The sequence below is a fragment of the Lipophrys pholis genome (genome assembly GCF_963383615.2).
Source record: "Lipophrys pholis genome assembly, chromosome: 7".
NCBI classification, from domain to species: Eukaryota; Metazoa; Chordata; class Actinopteri; order Blenniiformes; family Blenniidae; genus Lipophrys; species Lipophrys pholis.
Window position 1 is genome coordinate 9101813 of NC_137638.1, and position 27636 is coordinate 9129448.

Sequence of the window (27636 nt, forward strand, 5' to 3'; positions counted from 1 at the left end):
TTACTGTGAAGTTGTCTTGAGATCCACTTTTAATTGTGAAATAGGTCACATTTAGAGGATTTATATGGGGGAAAAGAGGGGCACTATATCCAATGGACTGACAAAATAAATATTATATTAATGCGAGTTCGTTTGTTTACGCTGTTGTGTTCATTCTAAATGCATGTATTCATATATAAACAATCCTCTTTGCTCGTTATTTTTAGACGGTGCCTTTAGGATCATGCATGAGGAGAATCAACGGCCTCAAATCATTTGCACTTAAAGCAAGAGATGCCGGAGAGTCGGAGGACGCGCTCCGGGAGAAAAGGTGCGCGCGTGAGCAGCGCGCATGAAACCGACAAAAAAAAAACAGAAAAAAGAAAAGAGGACGGAAAGTGTGTGTGCGCGTGCATCTGTTGTGTGTCCTGAAGGTCGGAGCTGTTTCTGTTGGCCTGAATCAGAGCTCACCGGGCCCGGTGAGGATGCGCACGGAGTTGGATAACGAGCTGGGGGGCCGTCAGTCAGCCCGTGAGTGCGCGGCGCGGCGAGTCCTGCCCCTCCGCAACTCTCCCATTCTGTCATCCCATTTCCAAACTGGTGATGTAATCCTCCCCTGGTACAGCGCAGGGGAAAATCTCACTAAGAGCGCAGCCTTTGAATTTTCACCTCCCTCCATGTGCACTGACAACCGATCAGACCTTCTGTGCGCATCCACAATCCTTAACGACGACGCACTGGAATACACCTGCTATTAAGCTCCATAATGCACTGTACCCCGTTTTTTAACATAAGCTACCCGGTAAGAGTGATCGTGTATATAATGAGGATGAATGTCTTTTTTTTTAGGTGTTTTCTACAGTGTTTTAGACAATGTTTACACAACCTTCAGTGCTTTGCATTATCTGATCATTCCTGGAGACAATGCAGAGCCTCTGCAGAAGAAGCTATGCTGTTATGCTGTCTGTGACTTCTGGAAAATAAGCTTTTTTCTTTTTTCTTGATATATCAAGTGTAATTGTAAGCGGTCTTTTATAAACGGCGTGTTCTTTATACTTCTGAAATGTTTCATATGGATTTTTAGCAGTAATGATAATAAATGACTTTTACTGATTGTTATTGTTGCAGGTGTGTGTGCTTTTAGACCTCCCCCAAAAAAAAAATAAAAATACACCTGCTTTAAACTGCTTTATTTTAAAAACCAAACATATCAGTGATGTACAACACAACCTGCAAGATCCTACTGTGTGTTAAAGGTACAGCATGTAAGATTAGATTTCAGTTAGGAGTCACTGTAGCATCCAATCAGTCTTCCTTTCAGCTCTGTGCTATTCTTATTTTTTTCAGTTTGAGTGGTAGAAGTTCTCAAGAGCTTGACCCATTGTGTCAAGAGAAAAGCTCCTAAGTTGTGACTGCCCCCATCTTGTGGCTTAAAGTGTTACTACAAGACTGGTCAGGCTGGAGCTGTGTGGATAGTTTGATCATAATGTCAGATTATCCACGCGGAGAGGGCGATAACATCATACAACCGTTGTTTTCATGAATTCTGTTGATTATTCCCGCTGTCTACTGCGTTTAACAAAAAAATATTACAAGTTGTACCTTCAAGCATAACTGATTTATATTGAAATGATTTGTAGCAACAATAAACCACAATGAAATAAAACTGTAAGGGTCAAAACAATTTCAGATGTGCCGTTGATAAAATATCAGTAGAAATACATGTAAGGTCCATTAAACTGCACCACACCCAATACACATGGACATGGGGGGGGGGGTTTGGATACCGTGACATGACCAAACAGTAAAGGATCATAAAGTGAGACGCACTTCTGAAGTCACCTGATTGTTGTCGCTATTCCATACACGATGTACACACATCACTCAATCCTCTCACGTTTTAATCTAAGAACCAAACAACCCGTTGATCTCGTTCAATCCTCAGTCATCCTGAGACTTGGATGAAAACATGATGGTGAGCATCGTTCTCAGTCGTACAATCAAGGACCAGCAGGTAAAAATGTGAATCGACAAAGCCGCTTCCAGCTTTTCTCTGCGAGTGTCGTGGCAACTATAGGTTCTCTACTAAATCTCACGCAGTACATTCACATTATAAAATACACATAACTTAAACAACAAAAGCCTTAAGATTACAAACAAATTGTAATAAATACACCAAATGAAGTGTAAAGTGGCGACTTTTTACATCAACACAGAGAATCAATTAACCAACGTTTTATTCTTTCAAGTGTAAAATCTTATATTCTCAGGTCAGAATTGTAACTAAGTGTACAAAGTGGAAGTGCAAGACAAAAGCGCCATTATCTGTGTCTTTTCGGGACATTATGTCTATTATTCAGTTGAAACGTGAATTTCCTGCAACGCAATTTACACATTTGCAAACGCAGCTAAAAGTGGTGTGCTTCTGCAGTTCTGAGCGATCACCCGAACCTCTACAGAGAAAAGACGAAGCTCCACTGTCTCACTTGCACCGCAGCAAGGTCGCGGCTCTCCGGCCGCTCGTGGACGTCTCGCCGGGGAACTCAGTAGATCTGGAAGTGAGCCGAGGTGGTGCCGTCCTTCCAGCAGCGCAGCGTCTCGATGACGGTGGCCCGGCACAGCGGGCACGTTCGCTCGCGATCGAACCACAGACAAAGGCACTCCTCGCAGAACACGTGCTGCGGAAGACACGGCTCATTTTAGGCCAGGTGAAGAAATCTACAGCTGACAACTGTCGTCTTTAAAATCCAGGTAAACTTCATGTTCACTTTAACAGATGACAGAAACCACTTCCTACTGTTTGGTTTGAATAAGAACCTGATCATTAAATGAAACAACAAGCTTTATAGGATTCGGGAACATATTAAATAGTAATTCAGATATTTAAAGAATGATTAAGGTCAAATAAGCATTGCTTCTTCCTTTATTTGTGTGAATGTGTGTTACGAGGGAGTTTATATATAGCAGCGGTGTCAAACACATTTTAGTTCAGGGGCATCACATCATCTTGAGTGGGCCACACCAGTAAATTAATGCCATAATATGCAGAGTATATGTGATGAAAATGTTGATATTTTCCCAAAATAAACAATTATTAGAGAAAATCACTACAATCTCCACATAAAGTCAATTTTAATTAAACTTTTTGGTGCAAAATACAGTGAAATGTCCAAAAATGTCCAGTCTGTTCTCAGTCCTGCTTCAAGAGTTTTGCCTGTTTAGTTATTGTTTGCATCAGGAGCTTTTGGATGTATGATGGAGGATTAGAAAAATACAATCTCTAGTTTTACTGTCATCTTATTTCTTATAATTATGATTTATTCTCAAAAACTTGAAGAGGCTCCCCTCCCCGACCCCTGGATTGCTGTGCCACTGACCTTTCCTTAAAGATTTTTTTTTAAAAATCTTTGTACTTTGATTATAATCAACTATGTTTACTTTTGACAAAGTAAAAAAAATTAAATTTTTTCTAATTTCAGCCATGAACTATCAATTATTTTCTTTCTTTCCAGACACTAGAATCACTCATTATACCACCTTGTGGTACAAAGCAGCATTACGAGACTGAACGATTTGCGGCTTTACACTAAAATGCAGTAATTTATTTATTATTTTCCCCCAACTCTCTCTTGCCAGATCAGAGGACCATTACCTGACAGAGGAGGGCTACTGGGTCTCTGAACTCAGCCTGACAAATAGCACAGACATCCCCCGCCTCGCTGCACTGCTGGCCGCCAGCTCTCACTCCGTAACTCTGGATAAAAGAAGAGAGAGAGAAAGACAAAAAAGGCCGGTATTGCACAGATCTGAACTTTAAATAACCTGCGATGACGGGCGAATTTGTGTCTGACCTGGGAACTGCAGAGCATGACCAAGGCTTTACGTATCGCAGACACACGTCCACAGATGTCAAAAGACTGCAAATGAAAATCAAAAAGACAAACCAGTTTCAGAAGCAAACAATCACATTTCATATTATAACAAATGTTTTAACAACATTTAAGATAAAAAAGAAATTGACCTGTACATTTTCTTAATAGGCCTCATTATTCTACTAAACTTTATTTATATGGCACTTTAAAAACAACGGCTGAAGCAAAGTACAGGACTGTACATAAATAGGAACAAACGTAAAATAAAAAAACAAACAATAAAAACAAAATAGCAACAATAAAAACGGTAGCAAAGTCTCGAAGTGCGTTGAAGGCCAAGGAAAACAAAATATGTTTCAATTCATTATTGGGCATTATTCGGGCAAAACAAACAAAAAAAAAAAAAACACTTCTTCAATTCAAAAGAAAATGTGGTTTTAGATATTCGTGACCCTCTGGCCACTTTAAGTGCGTCACCAGTGTGCCTGACCACACTTCATTTCATCACCAAGACACCCAGGATTACACACAGGGTTGCACAAGCATCCACTGTTCATACAGGGTGCGTGACGAACGGAAAAAGATCAACAGTCATCATCAGCAAAAACCCTTCAACCTCATTTTCTATCCACTGTGATATAAAAGCCTGAAGTCATGCGAATACAGCTGTGAGCCTGTCTGGAAAAGACAATACTTCTATATGTGCAAATTAGACCTAATGCGAACATGGCTATATGATGTTGTGCCTGCGTTTTTTTTCCATTTTTGATTTTTAAATGCGATTATGTAGCAGAATAAAATATAGGATCCCTGATCTCGAATCTTTAGAGGTGTGTCGAACTTGGACAAGGCCTCGAGGTCCACCCAAGACCCGCTGGAGATGTTTAAACATCTTGGTTATTCTAGGACCAGTCTGGAGTCTCCTCAAAAGAAACGGGATCAGGTTAAGAAGGACAGAGAGGTCTGGACACCAATGCATTAATGGCCTTCACATATCTTTCATCAAACTGAAACTGGGGACTTTGACACAACAAAATGATCGCATTGAATCATCCACAGATACAACTCATATTAAAACTGAAACACAATGAATATGACCTGATGCTGGAAAATACCGGTGGGCTGCACCTCAGCGCACGTCCAGTAAACTATCCTCCCAGTTCAGCTGAACAAGCTCATCATCTGGAGCTACAACCGATGAATCACGGGTATAAAGAAAGACTGCTTTACCTATAAATATCAGCACCGAGATGTAAATAATGCTCGGATCATCGCGAGGTTGATTCATTCAAGCTTTTTACTCAGTTCCACTTTTTGAACTTCCTCTACATCGTGTTGACATGAGGTTGAATTTCACCCTCAGCTTCAAAAGTCTGTGGTTGTTTTTTTGTTTAGTGAATGCACGTCTTCCTGAGGCAACTTCTCCTTTGTTGAAACCTCAATTTAAAACCCACATGAAATATTTAAACTTCAGGCCTCCTGATCAAATCAAGAAGACCATGACTTGTGAGGAGTTTATGAAGTAGTTAGAATTTCTTCAACATTATTCAACAACGACTTGGTCTGCAAGAGCCGTCTGGAATTGAACTATTCCTCAGAAGATGAATCCTCATGATCTTGGTTGGCCCAACGTTTCACTCAGATTCCCTCTAATGTCCAACTTCTGCTTACATGGAGAGTCAATGACTTATTATTCTGAAATTCACTATATGATCAGTTTCGTTTGGCTGGATGGTGGGGCCATGTTTACACTTTTGACCTCTTCTTATTTTAACATATGTGCAACACGGAAATCAGGAGTTTTGTTGAAGGTTCACATCCGAAGGCCTTCGCACAATGGGGATAAAAGAAAATAATCAAAGTTTCATTTCTTCAATATCAATGTCTCTATGATATTAGGTGATTATGTTCTGTTCATTCACAAGTTCTATTAAAGTTTCCGCTGATTAAAATTGTGTATCCAGCCACGGCAGAGCGGTTTTGCTCATTTCAGGTCGCCATCGAGACAGTTTGAGAGCCTTTGTGGGAACATCTGTGGAGCATAATACAAATGTTCAAGAGCTCTGACATTGTTGTAAAAGCAAATTCAGCTCTGCACTTCAGCGGTCGACACAAAAGTGGCATTCAGTGATGTTCGCAATCCGCTCGGGAGGCAGACTTCACAGAGACGGCGCTTACATTAACACAGAAAAACGCGTTGAGTGTTTGTTACTGAACTTACTAAACCAGTGGTGTCAAACTCATTTTAGTTGAGGGGCCACATACAGACTAATTTCATCTTCAGTGTAAAGTAGTGCCGTAAATTTAAACTTGAAAGTTTTTCTTTGTTGCGGCGCGGCGAATACGTTTAAAGAAGTCTTATGTTTTCACAAAACCAAAACAATTCGTACTGAAAATTGCTACAATTTCAACATTTTAATGATACTTTCTGGTGCAAATTGCAGTGAAATGTCCAAAAATCTACTCCGATAGCTGTTGCATTATACATGTTTTTACAAACTAAAGAACCGGAGCAGGAGAGCTCAGATATCTGGAAAGAAACCAGCGAAGGAGGAGATCTGTGGGGCGCATTACAGTTCAAGGAGGTTTCAGTATCTGTCATTTCAAAGGATTTTAATACAAGGTCCTTTGTGCCACTGGTGCCATTGAACATCTGAAGATTAGGTGCTGATTACCTTGCAGAGGCTGTAGATGATGATGAGCGAGGCTCCCAGGAAGTAGCTGCTCGATGGGTCCTCTCCCATGATATACTTGTACCACAACTGGATGGGCACGAGGGCCCGAAACAGCTGACTCAGCTCCTCGATCAGCAGGTAGAACTTACCCTGGACAAAGACACAAACCGGCAAAAGCCTATTTGAACCAAACTTTGTGACGACAGCACACAGACGCAAACACAGAATCGGCCTGGACTGTATGAATGAAGCTGCATCCACGCCGAGACAATGTGTACTGTGTCTTTGATCCACTCGCTCACTGCCCCAGAAGCAGAGCGGGCTCAGCAGCCTCGGGGCACTCTTCTATCTAGTCAAGAGCAGTGTGGTATTAAAAGCTTAAAACAGCACGCCTCCAGCCCAAACATGGCCGCTGTCCAGCTCTCAGCGGCTCCCCGGCAGCACAGGCAATTTCCTCACACTGCAAGGGAAACTGGCAGCGGCTCCTTCCACCTGCTACCCGGGTGCCCACACCAAGCCCACCACTACAGGGGCTCGCGAGCCATCTTTTAAAAGATGTACCCCCCCCCCCCCCCCTTTTCATAATCACAGAGAAAATACTTCCGTCCAGGCTGCCGCAAAGCACGTTTAAGTAAATTGGGTACAGTTAAAAAAAACAAAAAAAAAAACAGAGGCAACCAAAAGTGAAGGCAAACTTGATTCCCCAATGGTCCTCCTGGCATCTCCACTTGCATAATGACTTCCTGGATGGTGGCTGACAAAGATTGATGACTGCGGGTAAAGAGGCACAAGCAGGCGAGCCGGTAGGGGAGAAAGACCTCCACTAACTGCTAATTCATCTTCCTTATTGTCCCCTCAGCCTCGCCTCCCACCGTGCCCATCACGCCCACGCAAAAAAAAAAAAAAAACTGTCAAATTTAAAGTTTGGACGGGAGCCAGGCAGCCTGAGTAAGCTCCACCGCAGGCTCTGATTGACCAGTTTTCTACAACAATGTTAATTTTGTATTTCAGTTATTTACCTTCAGGGCTAATGTGCACTGGGGACATTTATCACAACTTGTTTTACTGTCTGCCTTGATACACACATAATCAATCACATCTTTTTGGTTTTTCTGTAGATTTGGTCAAAAAAAAGATCATGATAGGTCACAAGTTCTTCACAAGGCTAACGAAAACAGACGTAAAATCACAAAGGGAAAATTTAGAATCAACCATTTAACTCAACTCGCATGTTTTTTGGATTGTGGGTGGAGGCATTTACCTAGAAGCAAACACACACACACACACACACACACTCAGGGAAGAGATGCAAACTCCACAAGGAAAGTATCCTCACTTAATTTGAATAATGACCGTGTCTCATCACTCTGGTCATTACTATTTATTTTTTTTTATAATTCTCCCAACCTTAGCTGAACACTAAACCCATTGTCTTCTCCATCATCAAACATTCCCCTCATCTCTTCTGTCCTGTCTGAAACCACCCAAACACTTATCCTAAAGCTCTTTTCTCTCTCCTCCACCCTCCAACCTTTTTTCCTGCCTTTCAAAACCTTCAATCAATCCTTATTTTCAGACACCTCCCAACGCTAAAATAAACTCAACGCACCAAGGGCAGAAATTCCATGTCAATGTTTTCGGAGGACAAAAAAAAAAAAAAAAAAAAGTTAAAATAAATTTCCAGAGGTATTCAGAAATTATCGCATCTTGGTATCACTTTCGTCATGCGCATGAGCATTAATGAAAGAATTCTCAAAAAAATGTTTTATCATAAACAATGTCTCAGAAGCCAGACAAAGTATTGGTTAAAAGTACTTGACATTACTCAAGACAAAATATTTTCGACTGATCAACCAATTGATTAATCAAGCAACTGCTGCACTTTGTAAATCCGCCAAACTCAATATTTGAATCTTTTCCCACAGCTACAGAGTTATTAAATCTTGCTCGAGGCCAACAGAGCTGACAATTAAAGCAAGACGAGCGCCAAGACAACTGCTGCATAACCCAAAAGACTTTCTGGCTCGCAGCGAGCACACTCGCGTGCTCAATCAGCACACAATTAACAGGAGCCACACACAGGCGGCAGATATCAGTCTTTAAAACGAAGCCGTCGCGGGATCTCTGGATCTGCGCCTGCTGTTGTTGCTCGTGCAGACTGGTGCTGACGGCGGGGATTGTGAAGGATGATTAGTGTATCCACGGTTGAATGCAGTAATGAACTTTGTGTGACTTTAACAGGGTTCAAAAAAGGCAGCTTGGAAAAAAAAACAACTAAACAAACAAACAAACGATGATATGATCTGGAACTCCCTGCAAATCAACATGTGTCCCATCAAAGCTGTCAGATCTGGTGTGTGCGTCTGTGTGTGTGTGTGTGTGTGTGTGTGTGTGTGTGTGTGTGTGTGTGTGTGTGTGTAGGATACAGGTAATGGTCCAGCTCCAGGGAGGGATGACCTCACCCTTGCAACCCCCTTGAGGGCAAATGAGCTCAGTTGCTGGCTGGTGTGGTTCTGATAGGCAGCGAGGTTTGTTTATCAGTGGAAAATTTAATCCTAATACTTTTGTAACCCCTCCTCACCCCTCCCCGCTTCTAACATCAAATACACACACACACACACACACACACACACACACACACACACACACACACACACACACACACACACACACACACACACACACACACACAGACTCAGATTTTCAAACAGGTGCGTACTTATTTCTTCTGTGTGTGTGTGTGTGTGTGTGTGTGTGTGTGTGTGTGTGTGTGTGTGTGTGTGTGTGTGTGTGTGTGTGTGTGTGTGTGTGTGTGTGTGTGTGTGGTCATAGCCAGTTGCCTCGGGCTTGAAAAACCACACACGCAGACACCCACGTGCACAGGGCTCACCTAAGGAGTACCATTTAAAACCTTATGAATACAAAACAGTTTCACACTGTGACCCTTCAGCACTTTCTTCACTCCGCAGAGTATTTCATCATAGTTTAACAAATTTTTCTTTTTCCGCATCACAACTCGGAGAATTAGGCCTTCTCATAACTCGATAGCCTTTTCCAATCTTTTACGTGCGCAAATGCAAATCCCAGGGACGTTCAGGAATTATATAAAGCGGGGATGTCAAATGCATTTTAATTCAGGGGCCACAAACCGCTCAATTTCATCTTGAGTAGGCTGGATATTGTAAGAGATTCACTTTAAAGTTAATGTCTGCAGAAGTTTCCCAAAATGTTGGAGCAGGAGCATGTGCATCACCATGTATACTGTTGTAGAAGCTTTTGGACATAGACCAGTTGATTTGATTTATAATACAAAAAAATAAAACGCATCTTTGCCTAAATCCTGCTATTGTATCATAATACATTGGATTATTCCGACAGGAGACAGAACTGAATTATTGACAAGCCATATAAACACCTGCACTCTTTCACTATCAAGCCATGTTGTACGACATGCAGAAAACCAAATACAATGAGCTTCAACAGAAAAGCTGTGTTAGGGCGATGGCATATGTCGCACCAGGTCCTGTAAATGTCGAGAATTCTCTGAAGCCATCTCATCACACGAACACGACATCATCAAGTCATTGGTGTTTGAACAAATCTACATCCACAATTTACACAACAATTACAGGTTCTCATGCATCAGTAATGAGGTCGCACTTTTACGTCATTCAGACCAGCTCAATTTTCAGCTTTTAATTTTGAGGTTTCTGCTTATTCATGTTAGTGAAAGTGGTTGTCTCCATCAGAGCAAAGATTAGAAAAATTATTTTTTTAGAGACTCTCGGGGGAGGGGGCTCCAGGGAAACAATGACTTATACAAAGTCCATCATGATATGAAACACAACCAATATATGCTGCAGAGAAATAATATTTAAACAAATAACTGTTTAAAAAAAGTGCTTTTATATGACAGTTGGATCAATAAAGCCTTGATGTCATTATATTTCTGGTAAAGTTTTAGTTTAACTTTATAGAATCTGCATTAAAAAATAGTTGTTTTTTTATATTTGATGTAATTATTGATTTTGAAACTGTGCTAAAGCATTGATTAGTAATATTTTCATAAAAATGGAGACAGTATGAGAATATCCTGTGAAAAAAACGTAGAAAATAAACATATAAACCATGAACTTCCTACTTGAAATAAGTATCTGTAATTATTTCATGAAAAAAAGCTATTAGGAGTAAACTAACTTGCAACAATGCAAATATTCCCATTGTGGGACAAATAAAAGATTATCTTGTGTTTAACTTGTTCACCTTGTGACATGTATATAGTAAATCGGCTGATGTATAGATGGACTAAAGAGCAGAAGACTTGACGCTTTCTCACCCTGGATTTGAAGGCCAGGAGGATCTTGGGCAGAAAAAGGACCAAACACTTCAGGCCAATGGTGACGTACTTCAGCACAAAGTCTGTGATGCCCACCGCCCAGATCAGATCGAAGAAGTCAAAGCTGTTCAGGTTGGGCTTCGCAAATATGAGACTTCAAGAGAGAAGGAAACAACATATCCCTCAGTGACCTGTGTTTGTAGAGGTCTGGTCACTTTCACTTCCAGAACGACGGGCAACAGTGAGGGATGAATGTCAAACATAATGAAATAAAGAAAATTATATTATAAGCAAACTAAATACTCACAGGACAAGACCAGACAAGAACAGGGAGACTCCCTGAAGGAAATGAAAGTACATATAATAATAAAAATAATGCCTCATAGAACATAAAAATTTATGGGAAAAGCAAAAAAAAAAAAGTAAAATAACTCTGAATCATTATGCAGGTACACAGCTACTGTAAAATAAAATAAATACGGTAAATAAAAAAACCTGCCACTACCTGTTGTGTAGCTCCTCTTGGCTGAACGTGTAGTAGATATACACTATGTTCCCCCAAAGAAAGATGACGATCCACAGGGCAACAAACACAGAACGTTCCTCCTGATGAGACAGAGACCCACGGAGGGAGTTTAGTAGAAATACTGAAGACCAAAGTCTTTGATCTTTGAGTTCAAGCTCATGAAAACGGGGAGCAATCAGTGTATTTTTGTTTAGTGTAGAATAAATACTAAGCGCTCCACTTCTTTATTTCCAGTAAAAAAACATGTTATTTTGTTCTCCTACAACAAATCAATTATTTAAATGTGTTTTGTTCATTATTTGATTTTACTTTTTTTTTTGTTTGTTTGTGGGTCTTCTTTTTATTGATGAATTTTTTTTATTTGACCTTTTTTTTTCTTTCCACACACACAAAGGCACACAGGCACTACTCTTACTTATTCATTCTACCTCAACAATAAAAACAAGTCTGCTTACTTAATTTTCCTTTTCCACAATTTATCAATATGTGAAGATTTTATCTTCACTGTTTGTTGAAGAAAAGAGTTTATCGATTGAATTCAAATCCATATTTGAACATGTTAATGTGGATTAAACAGCCCAAAGCTATTACACATTTAAAAAGCTCTGCATAATTTGGAATGTTTTGAAACAATACCAAACACTCCCCTCCCACCACAGGTTTCAGAGGTATTCATAGTTCTTAAGACGTTTGGAGGGTCAATAACTTGATCTAATGCTAGAAGTCCATCTTGTTTTGTTGTTGTTTTGTTTACCCTTAGTGACACTTGGTGCTTAAAGGTGGAGTTGGCGTAGGCGAATGTGCTGGCCATCCCGACACACACAGCGATACCTGGAAGAGAGAAGAGGCTAAATGACACCATGTGACGATACTTTGATGGCACCATACGCAGGACAAGCTTGGATACCTAGTTTATGCTGAAAGCAGACTTTGGCAAGCAAAATGAGGATGAAGGGGAAGCCCCTCTGCAGCCAGGTGACCACCGCCTTCAGCTCGGACAGAGCCGGCGCCGGGGTGGACTGATCATCCTGGGCCTCCTCCCTGGAGCTGTGCCTCTCGGAGCCGGCCGGCACGGTGGCCTGCTGGAGCAGAGAGGAGGTCCGGTGCTGCAAGGGCTGGTGGTGGAAGTGATGGTGGTGGTGGTGGTGCTGAGGCGGCCGCGGGAGGAACGGCCCGCCCTCCGTGCGATGGGGGCCGCCTTCTTCTCTGGACGAGGCCGTCATCTGGATGAACACTTCGGGAGGAGAGCCTAAAACTAAGCCGGCCGCCTGGAACTGAGCAGAGGAGACGGAGCCAGAAGGAACGCCGACCAGGCCTGAGAAGATCTGCTGGGGTGAAGTGGGTGAGTCGGGCTTCAGGCAGTCAAACACACCACCTTCATCCAGGCTGCTCTCGGATCCCAGGGTTTGGCTTCGGCTCCTGATTGGGAGAAGGACAATATTTAGTTTAAATATAAAGCAGTGGCTCTGGAGAAGGAGATCTCAGAGGGAGGGGGAGACTTTGTCTGCTCTGAGGTTGAAAAAAATGTGCAATCTGTGCAAGATTTCGCTGACATGGGATGCATAGGAAACAATTTATGTGAAATTAAAATAGAAATTGTAAGAGTTATGAAGTTACTGTGATAGTTACTTGATCGTTAAAAGAGACAATCAGGGGGTTTCAGGAAGAAAAAGAAAAAGAAATGTTGAACACAAATGAAAACACTCATATTTACAAATTGGGTCTGGTTTCAAAAAAGGGAAGAAAAATATGTATATATATATATTTTTTTTTTTTGGAGAGTTAAATTAGATTTTTCCCACATAATTATTCATACTTTGTTTTTCACTTGATTTTCCATATGTCTACTATTTGCTCATAATGCTATAAAAAAATAATGAAAAGTTTTGGACAAAAACATTACTATAGTCACAGAAAAGTGTTTGGTAACAAAGGTGACATCTTCAATGCAATGGCACATAATAATGTATTTTAGAGACAGATGCGAGTGTGTGTGTGTGTGTTTTCCCTGTGATGGACTGGATGCCCGTCCAGGGTGTATCCTGCACTCACCCTGTAATTTCAACTGTTCTGATGTATAATGTTTTAAACATTTCTGACGCTCTGACAGATGGTGGCATGTCACCTGCATGACACAAGTTGCATGTAAGTTAAGACGACATGTCCATGCAATTAGGAAAACAGTATCATCATGAGCTGTGGGGTTGTCTGGTAGCCTTCTCAGAACAAAGCCTCAGCCTGTGAATGCAGGTACACACATATCAGACTGAGGCTGGGGTGAAAACCAAGCTACAAAAAAAAAAAAAAAAGGATGTGCAAAAGCAGCTGACACCCCACCTTTCAGAGGGCATGCCATCCGTGTTGCTGCTGTGTCTCCTCTGCATGGCACAGCCCTCATCACCACACGGTCCAGCCCTGCAAGATGCAAACCAGCGTCATGGCGCAGCTCTGATCCGCAGCACAGTGATGCCACCATCTTTTTTTGTTTTTTTAAATGTATTTATTTACCTTGGTTTGTTCCGTGCACTGGCCCTCTGCTCCTGTCATGTTGGAGTGAGATGGTTTAGCTGTGGATGCTGCAGATGTTGGAGGAGGTACAACTTCCGGTGCAACGTCACAGATCACACCATCCACCAATCAGCGCGCCCCGTCGCCACACGCCACTTCCGCATTGGAGATGTGTTTTTGCCAATTGTGGATGTCAGTGGGGAAATAATCCTCACTGCTGCTGTTCCTTCAATCTTATCTTAAACGCAATGGGGTTGGTATAAAACTGCACCCCTCTGCAGCGACTAAATGTGTTCGGAACGTGCTGTTTTATCAGCGTTGGCTCCTGCTAACGCTTGTTAGCTCGCAGGCTAACAAAGCGGGCTTTTTACGCTAGCATGTAACGGAGCTTCCCCGAAGGATAAATACTCCTCTTCGCAGCTCCAGAAAAGAAAAAGCTATTGGCAAATTAATATTCGTGGTATTAAACAAAGAACCTGCAGCATGGGTTAGCTGTCTGCTGGTGTCGCGCTCCTATCATCCAAACTCCATCCGAGCCATGCCATGATGGTGCTGCGGAGGCTACTGAGGAAGCGCTGGGTGCTGGGGGTCGTGTTTGGACTGTCTCTCATCTACTTCCTCACCAGCACACTCAAACAGGTACATGCACATCCTGCTTCTGCCCTGTTTTGTTCATCTATTTCATCTGCAGGGTGGGGGCTCATCACAGCTGACTGTGGCTGGAGGCTGAGTCCACCCTGGACAGGTCACCAGTCCATCACATGACTTGACACATTCACAATCAGCATGCTGCAGTGAAATACTGAAAAGGTTCCTGGGTGAAACCTGAAATGGAAGACCGCCAAGGTTCTGTTAAGTTTAGTTTGAATTGTGCGTTGGTGTGATTTCTCCAGGCACGCTCACAGTTTAAAACATTCAAGGGAGGTAATCTGTGACTGTAAATCGTCCCGAGGCATGAATGTGTATGTACTTGTCGTTTCCAGGGTGTGACCTGCCTGTTTTAACTGATTGAGCTGGGATCGGCACAGCGCTGAGTTGAATAGATTAAATGCATCACATGAATATACACCCATCATCAAACACTTGTTTTTCTGATTTGTCTATGTGAAACCTTCAGGTGAACGTGAATTCTGTTCCCTTTTATCATTAAAAATAGAAACTGAAAAGACAAACACACACAGTACGAAATGTAGTTTTAGTATTACACATGTCAAGTATCTGGTCAGCACTATTATTAAGGAGATCTCAGTAGTTTTCCAGTCTTTGCTGTTTTTCTCTCATCAATAATTATTGCATTGACCAACCATTCTTGAATCGCATGTCGTCTGCGTCTTCTTGCAGGAGGAGCGAACCATTCGGGACCGCATGCTTCTAGAGGTCAGAGATCCGGACCACCGCATCCCCTGGAAAGTCCACTTCAACCTGGGAAACAGCAGCCGGCAGATGACCCAGTGCAGGAACTCCATCCAGGGCAAGACGCTGCTCACAGACGAACTGGGTGAGGACGGCCGCCACACAGCCGTGGTCACTCTGTGTAACGTTGCTCTCATGTGAACACTTCTGTTGCGGGTCACAGGTTACGTTTGTGAGAGGAAGGACTTGCTGGTTAACGGATGCTGCAACGTTAACGTTCCCAGCACCAGGCAGTACATCTGTAAAAGCTGCCAGGTCAACGGCTGCTGTAGCATCTACGAGTACTGCGTGTCCTGCTGCCTTCAGCCTGATAAGGTAATCAATGACGTGGTGGAGCAGCGTGTTCTCTCACTGTCACCAGAAAATGCCTTTGACTACATCTACCGATGCGGTTTGCACGCTTACTTCGCAATAGGTGATCCTGAACTGCAAGAGTTCAGACACTATCTGATTGTTTGGGAGGAAAGTTCTATACGTAGCAGTGCTTCTAAGGACACGTTAGACAGATTGAAATCTGCCTTTTTGATGCTTTAATTCCACTCACTTTCTTATCTGTCTGCTGTCGCTCAGCGACTGCTCCTCGAGCGCTTCCTGAATCGAGCGGCTGAAGGTTTCCAGAACCTCTTCACCGCTGTGGAGGACCATTTTGAGCTGTGCCTGGCCAAATGCAGGACGTCGTCACAAGTATGTCATGAGCTCACAGAAAGAAAATTGATAATCAGATCAGAGAGACTAAACTTTATTAACCTGACCATAAACTGTAAAAGTGTCATTTTAAAAACAGTGCCTGTATAATGAAGGTCTTGAATACGTAGATGCATAACCACAGCAAACATGCTCTCTGGTTGATACATTTCTGAAGTAATAATGGATGTCGATGAGTACATTTAAGCAGTACATTTATTTAATTTCTTTTTATTGCAAATACACAGTACTTGGTAAAATCCTAGGCACGTTATGGTGAAAGTGCCACATGTGCATCTGCAACAGAGAACACCACCCTAATAATACCGCTGATATCTTTTTTTTTTTTTTTTAAGTGGGTCCTGAAAGTAAAAACATGTTTTTGTACTTGAAAGAATAAAATGCTGTTGAGAAGGTGAAGGGTCACGATATATTGATCTTTCTTCTGTTCATTCATTTTGCATTGTTTTCTTTGATAAACTCGCAGAAAGCCTTTTCCTTCTTCTCTCTTCCAGTTGTCATAAATGTCATCGTATTGACTCTTGTGTTTTTCTCTGGCAGAGCGTTCAACACGAGAACACTTACCGAAATCCTCAAGCCAAGTACTGTTACGGCGAAAGTCCTCCAGAGCTCCTTCCGGTGTGACTGCTTTACTCGCCTCCGTTGTTTCCGAGGACCCGAAGAGCGTCAGGTCAATAAAATATCAATGTTTGGACTCTTGAGGACACTCGTCGGAGGTGACTCTCCTCATGAAACGCTGCCTGGGATTGTTCCGTGTTGCGAAGACATGAAGACAACCGAGGCCCACCTCAGATATGCTGTATGTGATTTGATTATTTACACTTCATAAGTGCATCCAAGGCGTCGTACATTCATCCGTGATGATCACCAGGTCCACATGAACGTGCAGCTCATCAGCAGGATTCCTTTCTTTTCATAAGAGCTGCGTCATCCTTTTGTTTTCTTGATGGTTTTAAAACAGTAAAGAATGTCATTTTACTTCTCTGTATACTGCATGCGTATGAAATGGATATTTAATAAAAAGTGACTGTGAAATGAATTAGTGTTTCTGCTTCTTGTGCACATGCAGACTCTTGTAAAGGTGCTCTTAATATTTATAATAAAGATAAGACTGAAATATCTTTTTGTTTTAATCCAGTGGTTTTCAAACAGTTTGCGGCCGTTACGTTTCATGTGAAATGCAAAAAGACTCCCTTTGTCGTATCACCTGCATCCTCATTTTTATTCGGCTGAGCAGAACTGCCACCTCTCAGAGTTTTTCTGTGCCAAATTAAGCTTGTAAAGTCTTTGCCGTGTTTTTGCAGAAACATGCGCGCCAGCTTTGCCTCGCATTGCCTCCAATCTGTCCCAACCAGGACTGTAAATCAGGAAGTTTTTCTTAAAGCTCGCGAAAAAGCTGCACTGGCATACCCCTTATCTGTGCAAAGTAGCAGCCGTTTTGAATGAACGGTGCCCAGAAAAGGTGAAAAGCGGACGTTCACAAGCAAAAAAGAAAATTATGATGGTGTAACGCTCTAAATTAATATCAACCATGCCAACTATGTTTTTTAAAAAAACTTTATTTTGAACATGTATATGAATTAAACATGGAATTTTATTGCAATATTGATATTCAGCGTTATGAGGAGTCGTTTGAAAGTCACAGTGAACACACAGAACATTAACACTTCTCATCCGACATCGGTCGATCGAGGAGGAGACTCGCATCAATCTTTTCTTTTTGCGGCGCCGCTCTAATGTATTGCTTTGACGAGGCTCTGACAGCCTTATCTGCCTGACTGTGCTCTATCCATCTGGCCCCATTCCTCACCGTGAAACCAAATGAGCGGCGTCCAACCTGGTGGCTCCCAGAAGAGGATGTTTATCTGCCTCTCGTCCCACCTCGGGCAGCGTACCCGGCTCACAGGGGAGGTGGTGGCCAGAGCAAAACAATTAATCACCATGAAGGCTGAGAAAACAAACCGCTGTAATTAGAAAATGTATTCGAGCCCTTTCTCATTTGCTTTGTTGGCAAGTTGATTAATTGCCATCATATGGGGGGCATGTCAACTGCTGTGAGCTATCAAATCTAATAAGCGCAAGCCATTTCTGATATGATTTCATTTTGGGGGAAATGACTGCATTTGCTGTCTTGGTGAAAATGTGGTGAGGTTATCAATATTTTTTATTATTAATTGTAGGAATATGAATGTGGGGCCACCCAGAGGAGCCAAACCTAAAAGACACTCATCAAAATTACCACCAATAGAGGCAACAATCATAACTGAGATAAAAAAGAGGCCACTGAAGGAACCGAAACTCGAATGACCTCAGAGATAAGAAGTACCCAGAAGAAGTTTGTGATGCACAGATGCAATGACTTCAGAGAAAGAATCATGAAAGAAAGACAAAAGCACACACACACACACACACACACACACACACACACACACACACACACACACACACACACACACACACACACACACACACACACCTGAAACACATCCAACTCACAGAAAGATGGAAGTTGATAACAAAGCGAGGCCAAGCTTGCAGGGTAAAAATGACAACATGCAACAAAACCACATTGAAAAAAACCAAGATTATAAAGATAATATTTTTTTTTTTAATTCTAGCTGAGTGTGGGTGCTTTCTTACAAATCTCTTCCGAGGGGTCTGTTCTATCATGATTAAAAAAATGAAATGAAAAATAAGCAAGGAGCTTCATCTACCACCCAGTTAGATCATTTATCTATTATTTCTTTATACTTTATTTAATAATCAGAGATTTCTGATGTCCGTCAACCAAATTTCCAGATCACGCCTGAAATTTAATGGGATCTTCCAGGACCTAGTATCTATCTGTGGTGAAGATTTCGACAAAAGCCGTGCAGTAGTTTTAATGTAATCAAGACATGTAGACAGACCAACAAATATACGCCAATGGTTTTTTATTACGACCTTGGCAGACGTAATAATCAGTGCGTGAGGAGTTGCCTTCCCACGTCAAGCGATGAGGCTAATAGATCCTAATTACCTCCAAGTTGTTTCATACCTGCAAATGGTAATAATGGGATCATCTAACGTCAGCAAGAACAGCCTTAATCCTGAAACTTCTATCTGCACTTTTAAGGTTAAACTTTTGTTTCAATTTGAAAAAACTGGCTGTTCGATGAGCTGCAGGCTGTTCGTACACCGGCACTGTAGAAACACGTCATGTCATGCTGTGACATGTTTTGAAAGGTTTACGGAAACTGAGTTGAAAATTACAGATGGTACCCGCTCCCTTCTAAGTACTTGTCAAGCTTACTGCCTTTGTATTGTACCCTCTTCTTTACGCTGACGTTCGTAATGCGATAGTAAAACTTGCGCTGCAGCCAGCCGAGATAGTCCCTGGCGGCCTTCAGCAGCGTGTGACCCCACTGCTTCTTCTCAAAACTGTACGTTGGCAGCGCCGGTGGGGACGGCCTTGGGGAGCATTCGCCGCCGAGGACGCTCTTCATGCACGCTGCCAGCCTGCCGACAGTGGAGATGGTGTCCTGGAGCTTCTTGTGGAGTGAAGCCGCTTTTGGATTCAGGTTGTTTTTCTGGTCGTCCAAGACTTCGCCCAGGCCCTGAGTCACGAAGGAGAGGCTGCACTGCACGTCCGACCCGTGAACCGGGGAGTCCCGGTGGACCTCGAGCTCGGGGAATCCAGGGGACCACGTCTCCAGGTGCTTACCGTTGGCCCTGTTCTGGAAAAGAGCAGCGTGTGATTAGACAAACGTTCACGCGTATCAAATATTGATCATGAGTCAATTGGGTGACTTATTATACGCAGGAGAAATTCCACATTGGTACAGGAAGACCCGGCAAAAACAGAGAGACCAGCCAGACGTCGCCCATGCCCCCCAGCATTGTTTCGTAGAGGTTCAAATGGTTTATGGTCTGAATCAATCAGTTAATCGGTTAATCAATTAGTCGATCCATCTGTTCACCAATTATTCAATCAACCCATTATTCAACTGCCCGGTCCACATCTTCAATTAGCCGCCAGCCAATTAATCAATGAATAAATGAAAGAAAGACTAAGTTACTTTGAGCCTGTTCAACAAGCAACCAACCAACCTCTAAAGCAGGGGTGTCAAACTCAGATCCTCGAGGGCCGCAGCCCTGCACGTTTTCAATGTCTCCCTCCCCTGAATGTCCTGATGGTTCATCATCACATTCAGCACAAAGCCAGATAACGAGCTGCTCATTGCAATCAGCTGTGTTGAAGCTGGGAGACATGCAAAACGTGCAGGGCTGCGGCCCTCGAGGCCTGGAGTTCGACACATGTGCTCTAAAGCAACTGATAACCAACAACTGAGCAACCAAACAACCAAACAAGCGACCAACAAACCAAACAACCAGCCAATACTTATTTATTAGTTGTCTTGTTTAATGCGTCCGATAATTTCAGCTATATTCTATACTCTTGTCAGACGCTATTCTAGTCGATTATTTAGAAACCTGCCAAATATCTTAATAAGAATATTATAAAAAATTAATTTAGAGTTGTACACAAACACAACTTATTTGACAAAATAATATTTTGTATAATTTTTCTATAGCATAGATAAATGGTTCATTCATTCAATCACATGTTGTAATTTACAATTTTCATGTAATTAATCGAATGATAAATAAATAAATTAAACTACCGATTTTAACACTAAACTGTTTTCGAGTGTTGATGAATGTAGTTGTTCACAAAACGTATTTGTTGTCACAGTATTTATATATTTTGCACAGTTACACGTAGAGTCTGCCTGTCTTAATTGATGAAAGGCCTCATATTTCAGTCTTAATACTTTATTCCCACGGTAGAGGTAAATAGATAATATAATCTTAAAACAGCAGGGAAACTCACATAGATATCAGATTTTTACATCTTTCATGCATTTTACTGGAATCGATTATCGATATTTGCTTCTGTTGCCCGCACTGCTGTCTGCACAGTGACCAAAAAGGAGGGGGAAAAAAAAACATCCTTTCCATTTACTTATTGAGGCTTCGGGTATTCATATCGCAGCTAAAATCTTCACATCATTTTTTTGTTTTACTCACAAAACCCGCCAAGGTGGCTTCCATGTGGCTTTTGGTGAGGCCGATCAGGTCTCTGGGCCGGCACTTGTCCCCGGGTGCAGGTTTCCTCGGAGAGCGCCCTGCATCTGCATTTGCCATCAAGGTGACCATCCAGACACACAGAAAACCTGCAAAGTGAAGTGCAGAAGTACTTCAGTCCATCTGATTGTTGTAAAGTTTTTCCCTCGAGAACAAAAAAAAAAAAAAATATATATATATATATATATATATATATATTGTTTTCCCCACACCTTACCTGTTCTGTAATTCATTGTCATTCCACTCAAGGGTTTTGCGTGATATCAAGACACTCTTACTGCCTTACAACCTCTCACAAAGGACTCCGTTTATATTTGCAGTCATCTTTGAGGTGGTGCGTATGACAAGTTTTAAAGATAAACTTCCCTGATCCCTATCTCAGTCATATCCTTTGACGAAGAAGGTAAACCAATCAACCGGTCCGCATCTTGAAGCATTGCTTTATCTTGCTCTGTTTCCTTGAAAGGAAATATAGCAGATCTCTAATGAAGATGAGCTCTATCTAACCCGAGCTATCAATACGAGGTTGCAAAATTGTGACGAAAGTCAGATCAGTTGGTTTGGCGGTCACACTTTTAAGAGAAATCGCTATAGGAGAGGATTTTGGGTCGCAGGTAGAATATGAAGCCATTTCATTGAAATTAGTGTTAGCATTGCCGACACCGTAAACAAAGTGCTTCAGCTAAATGTGTTTTGTAACCTGACTGTAATATATCATATTACAGAGAAAGTTATGCCTGCACACAATACATGGCAGCTTCTGAAATTACAAGTTGAGGTGGCTTGACAATGCATGTTTTAGTAGTATTTTGTTGGGCACAGTTAACAATGTGCCGATATTCCAGTCCTGTATGTGATACATTTGAGAACATGTGTTGATCGGGTCCTTTTGTGACTGCGACTGATTAATTTCCTCTCTGATCTCCTCTCATGCTTCACTTCCTGTGTGTCTAAGAAAACTGCAGCCTACTTTTAATAAGCTGTTTTTATGTTCTTATTGTATGCTTTTATATTTCCTCTGTTCATATAGTGACATCTCCTTCTTTGTAGCCAGCTGGTTTGTGCATCTCTATAAAAATACATGAGTTAAAAAAACAAAACAAAATATGAAGAGAACATACTCCCTTCCATCACTGTACTTTGACCTAACTGGAATATATCTAACTGACTTCAGAAGACACACACAAAAAGCCATGTATTATTATTATTTATTGGTTATTGCTGACATCTAAAAGGACGCAATCTTCACAAGAATACCAGTAATAACACACCATTTTTGGAAAACAGACTAAAATACAATGACAATACAAAATAGTACAGTTTGAAGCTACATTGAAGTCTGCTCATCATTTTAGCCCCCCATTTATTTACCTTGTGAAAAGTAAAAAATCCCTGAATATAAAAATGTAGCAGTAGCATATTCAAGATTAAAAAAAAGAGTCTAACAACACTGTGCATAACATAACGTACACGATTGCTTTTTTAACCGCGCTACATGTAAGGCTCTGTTTACATGACATTTCAAGTGAAAACACATTGTTTTAGAAGGTTTTCTTTTTTCTCAGAAATGTTTTGGGTTCACACAGCAACGTTTTCAAAATGATGTCCGTTCACATGGAAACGGCAGAGAGTCATACCACTCCAGAGGCGGCCATAGTTGTTATTGTCCATCGACTCCGGAATGTGCAGAAGAAGTGTTTACTATGGCCTTGATGCACATGTGTAGTAGCAGCGTTTCAGACCAGATGCATTTACCTCCGTCTACACAGAATCAACGTCAGAGCGTATTCAAAATATTTTGTTTACCCGTTTACACAGAGACGGAGAGAGAGTCGGGGCGTATTTGAAAAGTTCCACCTTGGGAACCGTTTTCAAAAAGTTGTGTTGTCAATGGCTTCGAGCAAACAGACACCCAAAACACTACAAAAGTGTTTATTTTTCACTTGCAAAGATTGCCTAAGATTGCGGTTGGTTCACTATTACACACTGGATGTCAGCCGTGAGTCAGTCGCTTCTGCTTACAGACTCCCAGCTTCTGTTTTTATTTTTTATTTGGATGTCAGTTTGCTGATGCGAACAGTTTTCGCTACTGTTGTATTCACTCTTCAAGTTTTGAAATGTGAGAGACTGAGAGCCCATCACCAACCCCCCCCCCCCCCCCCCCCCCAACTTCTACACCACTCCTCATTACTCATTTCTGGTTGAATGTTTTTCACATTAAAATATTGATATAAATATTTCTGGCAACACAAAATAGAAGTCATTCCAAGCCTTTATTTTAAAACATCTCTTAAATACTTATTAAAAGCATTGCGAGAATACATTTGTGACAAAAATAAAATCCATACAATACGATAAAATCTATTCAAAAGAATGTCTGCTTTTGATATAATAAATAGATGAACCCTCTATGTCTTTCTTGGCGTCATGATTTCCTCTCAAAAATTTAAAAGAAAACAAAAAGAGTATTTCACTGAACCCCCTGATTCACCTCCTGGAACTCTCTGGGGCCAAACCAACACTTATAAAGCCACAGTACTGAATTCACTCATTACACCACCTAGTGGCAGGTGGTAGTGTTACAGGACCATCCGAATAGGTGAAATCAGGCCTTGAATTAATTAAATACAAATAAGCTAAATAAGATGAAAATAAGATAAATATGAGACCAGACCCCGATAATACAAGGAGGCTTTGTCACACTGTAAAGCTTTAAAAGAACTGGCACTGAAAGAGTTGAGCTTTTTACTTAAACTGGTGGAGCCATTTTTTTTTTTCTAAACAAATCAAATTCTTGCTCAATTTTTAGTAACACTTCTCTTCATTTTTGTCACAATCGAGTACCTGCAGAACATTTGTTAGCCAGTCTGTCAGAGTATAAATGACCTCCGACCCATAGACTTTCTTAATGTAGTCGTCGTCATCGTGTTCCAGCTGTGGTGGCGCTGGTGTTGTGAGGACGGCCAACTCTGGCTCAAGCCGCCGTAGATTACGATTCATCAAGACCAGTAAATTGCTGACCTGTTCTAAGGAATCCACAATGGGCTTTGGATCTGGCAAAAGTTCACCCTGATATGTTGCTACCTCTAAAATGTGCCATCGAAACTGAAAAGACTTTGCGTAGATGTCCTGCAGCCTCTCGGAAATGCTACCGCCGGATATATTGGCGGTCGGGATGTGCTCTGGAAGTGAATAGTCGCCAGAGTGGTGATATTTTTCCTGTAGGAACACAAAGTTAAGAAGTGAATTCAGCCTTAATTTATCGAGTCCAGTGAGCAGCAGAATGATAACAAAACATCAGTGTGTCTGATACCATATCATGATATTTTGATGTTTACATTTTAATTGCTTTTTCATCACAATTGATAGTTTTTCACGTTATTTGGGTCGTATTTCCTTCTGGTTGGCATAGCGACTTGTTCTTCCACAAGGGATTAGTGATACTAATAAAGCTGTATAAATACCCCGCGGAGAGGTTAAGACCGGCAACATATGTTCAGAGTTCAAACATCAACAATGTCCCAATGCTTCCCGTAAGGCCCTGCACTAAACTGCGACAGACAGTACAGGAAGTGGGTCAGAACCGTGTCAGAACCGTGTCACTGTGTGGTACCCACATAGGTCTCTTTGAGTTGCTTTGCTTCAAATTCCAGCAATTTGGTGAGGTTGCAGGTTTCTTCCCATGTGCACGTGTTTGGAGTCGGAGCGGGAAGAACGAGGCGCCAGTGAGTGTCCAGGAGTATGAGGAGGAACACTGAGAAAAGATCGTGTAGATTCAGCTTACTCACACACAACAAGGGAGGAACGTTTTGATAAATCCATAAGATCTGATGAGTCTTTGTACAGTCAACGAAGCTGGTAACAGCTCAACAGTTTCCCTGACCCCCGTCACTAAGCAAAGTGAGAATGGACGCAATATGCAATCATTTGAAGTAGCTCCAAATATAAACTCTTAGGAAAAGTGTCTTTAAAAAGTCAAACCAGTCTCAAACTGTTGTGGATACAGGTGAAAACTGTAACATGAGTCAGTTCTAGCACTTCCAATTTCACCAAAGAGAAACCTGATCCACTGAGGAGGAATCTAGTCGTCCTTAATACACATCAAAATGACCGCACTCGGTCAAAAAATGCTGCTTCCAGAGGAAACAACCTAATTTGCAGGTATGAAAGTATCACATTTGGACTAAAATCATGTCTTTTAGCTCTTCTGCTTTCTCAGTGTAAGAGACAAACAAGCACTCACACACTTCCATTCATACAAAGGAATTTGGTGGCTCAAGCACAGACACCTTGTGTGTTTAGTTCTGTTTTATTTTTTTCCTCCATTATAAAGACTCTATCCAGCTGCTGACCGGCTCCATTTACAAAACACACAGTCCACTAAAACAACAGATAAAACAAGTCTTTTTTCAAAGGTTTCACTCAAAAATGTCCAATTTCACCCGAGTGTCTATTTTAACATCATCATTTCCAAATGTACACATTTAAAGTAATGATTGTAATAATTGAAATATTATTTGAGATCTGAGATATTAACAGAAATATGAAAAATTCACTTAAACGAGTGCAATACACTAAGGCACCAGCATGTTGAAACGTAAATATACGGATAACTTTTTTCAAAATAAAAATAACTCCAATTAGAAATCCGGTTTCTGAAACTAATGATGAAACTGCATTTACCGTGTTTCCATGGAGGTCCGGTGGGTTTATAATCCATTGTGACTGTATTAAAGGTATATATCCTGAATGCTCAGTGAAAACAGTGAGGTGCAGGTTGTCACTGGTCAGTGGAGCTTTTTATATCTGGCGTGTGAACAGTCATCTAAACTCCCTCGCACAATCCCACACGAGGAATGACAAACTCCCATGACAAGGTTTATCTAAAACATCACTCATGTCACAAAAGAGAGCATCTGCCTGAGAATTTAGAAAGAATTAAGAATGAAAGGAAGGAAGGTGTGACACGCTCAAAAGGGAAACACCTGAATGACTGACTTTTTTCCATTATCATTTATTTGTCTCTTTATGCAATAGGCATCTCTGTTCAGATTTCAGTTCTGTGCCTTTCATTATATACTTTTAATGCAGTTAATTTGGCTTTTTTTCAGTGACCACTCTCAGTATTAGTATCCACTGCTTTTGTTCCTCATTCTTGATAGTGTTTGTCATTTTCTTGTCCTCACTCATGCGGTCCTGTCATCACCTTCTCATTTATCTCTCTTTAGATTATTTGGTGGTTCTAGTTTTTTTTTTTATAAGATATGATAAGTTTTGGGTTCAAATGCACTGATTAATGGAGACAAAGCTGAACACTCGGAGTGAGAAAGAGCACGCAAACTCAACACAGAAAGGCCCCCAGTCAAAAATGGACATGAACCTGAGACCATCTATTGAACGAACGAACAAATGATCGGATGGCTGGACGGATGGACGGATGAATGAACAAACAACTGAAATGATAAAAAAAAACCAATTCTTTTATTTGCCTTCAAACTTTTTAAAAAGCTCTTTTAAAAGGACATTATATCCAGCAATTTTTTTCTTTTTTAGAGAGATATTAAAAAAAAATTAAACCAATATATAATTCCAGAGTGAGAAAAATTAAATACTGAAATACACACTACACACAAAAAACAAATCAAAACAAAAACAAAATTGGATTAAACGTATTTCCAAATGCATACTTGAATCACATCTCCTTTTTATCAGGTTTTCATTCTGAAGCACTTCTGTCTGATTCAAGCAGCTCCCCTGCAGATTACCAGCACATCTTAGTTTCAAGTGTGTCATCTGGTTGCTATGGTTACAAACATCTCCAGTCATCACCTGAAGATCCAATCAGAGACATGCGAGACATGTTCGACTTAGTTATGGGATAGTTTAGCTTATAAGGGGGAAAGAATTACTCAGACGATTTAGTCTCAATTTCAAAAATAAAAAAATTACTGTTCTGTGAAAATGTTTGCAATGATGAGTTTATGACTATAAATTTAATCTCCAACAATGCTTCAGGTTTTACAGCATTATTATGTGATCGTTGCAGCTTTGGGACTTTTAGAGTTAACGCAAAAGTCATTCAAATCACTCAGTTGATGGTAAAGGTTTGTAATATTAGAAGCATCAATCGATTTTCTTTTTTCTTGGGAAATCCAAAATGGTGGCAATACCAAGAGACGCCCAGACCTCTGTGTCTGACTCCCTTCTCGAGTTCACAAATGACTCGAAAACCTCCAAGAAACAATTATACATCTGTCGAATGGAATTCGCTTGAATGGCAAAGTGGTTTGAATTTGCCAAGTATTATACTTTCAGAAAATTGTTCCCCCACCCGACATAAGACAGCACTGCAAAGCCAAAATGTTGGGTATTTGATAGTTTACACCTTTTTAAAAGCCCCCTTGAAAACATGACTCCAAGTCAGATTGAACACAAACACAGTCTAAACAGCATTTTTTTAATTTATTTTTTTTACATAAAGTGCGGTGCGTAAAC

General features: G+C 41.2%; 3 protein-coding genes across 3 annotated transcripts; 1 reads left to right on the forward strand and 2 right to left on the reverse strand.

The window, feature by feature from the left end:
- Positions 1 to 1154: 1154 nt before the first annotated feature.
- Positions 1155 to 14511, reverse strand: rnft2 (ring finger protein, transmembrane 2). Its single transcript, XM_080468281.1, has 10 exons — positions 13897 to 14511; positions 13726 to 13803; positions 12296 to 12807; positions 12143 to 12219; positions 11368 to 11468; positions 10863 to 11016; positions 6527 to 6676; positions 3831 to 3896; positions 3632 to 3733; positions 1155 to 2657 (listed from the first exon to the last, which is right to left on the reverse strand). The coding sequence occupies exons 2-10, from the start codon at positions 13770 to 13772 to the stop codon at positions 2523 to 2525; spliced, it is 1344 nt and encodes a 447-aa protein (XP_080324407.1). The 5' UTR covers positions 13773 to 13803; positions 13897 to 14511; the 3' UTR covers positions 1155 to 2522.
- On the forward strand, positions 14046 to 17135 carry spring1 (SREBF pathway regulator in golgi 1). The gene is made up of 5 exons (XM_080468283.1): positions 14046 to 14535; positions 15238 to 15394; positions 15473 to 15624; positions 15880 to 15993; positions 16555 to 17135. Exons 1-5 carry the CDS (start codon positions 14440 to 14442, stop codon positions 16636 to 16638), a joined length of 603 nt encoding a protein of 200 aa, XP_080324409.1. The 5' UTR covers positions 14046 to 14439; the 3' UTR covers positions 16639 to 17135.
- A 428-nt stretch (positions 17136 to 17563) lies between these two features.
- Positions 17564 to 21474, reverse strand: LOC308111819 (uncharacterized protein). Its single transcript, XM_080466863.1, has 3 exons — positions 21359 to 21474; positions 21085 to 21230; positions 17564 to 19730 (listed from the first exon to the last, which is right to left on the reverse strand). Exons 1-3 carry the CDS (start codon positions 21378 to 21380, stop codon positions 19263 to 19265), a joined length of 636 nt encoding a protein of 211 aa, XP_080322989.1. The 5' UTR covers positions 21381 to 21474; the 3' UTR covers positions 17564 to 19262.
- Positions 21475 to 27636: the final 6162 nt, after the last annotated feature.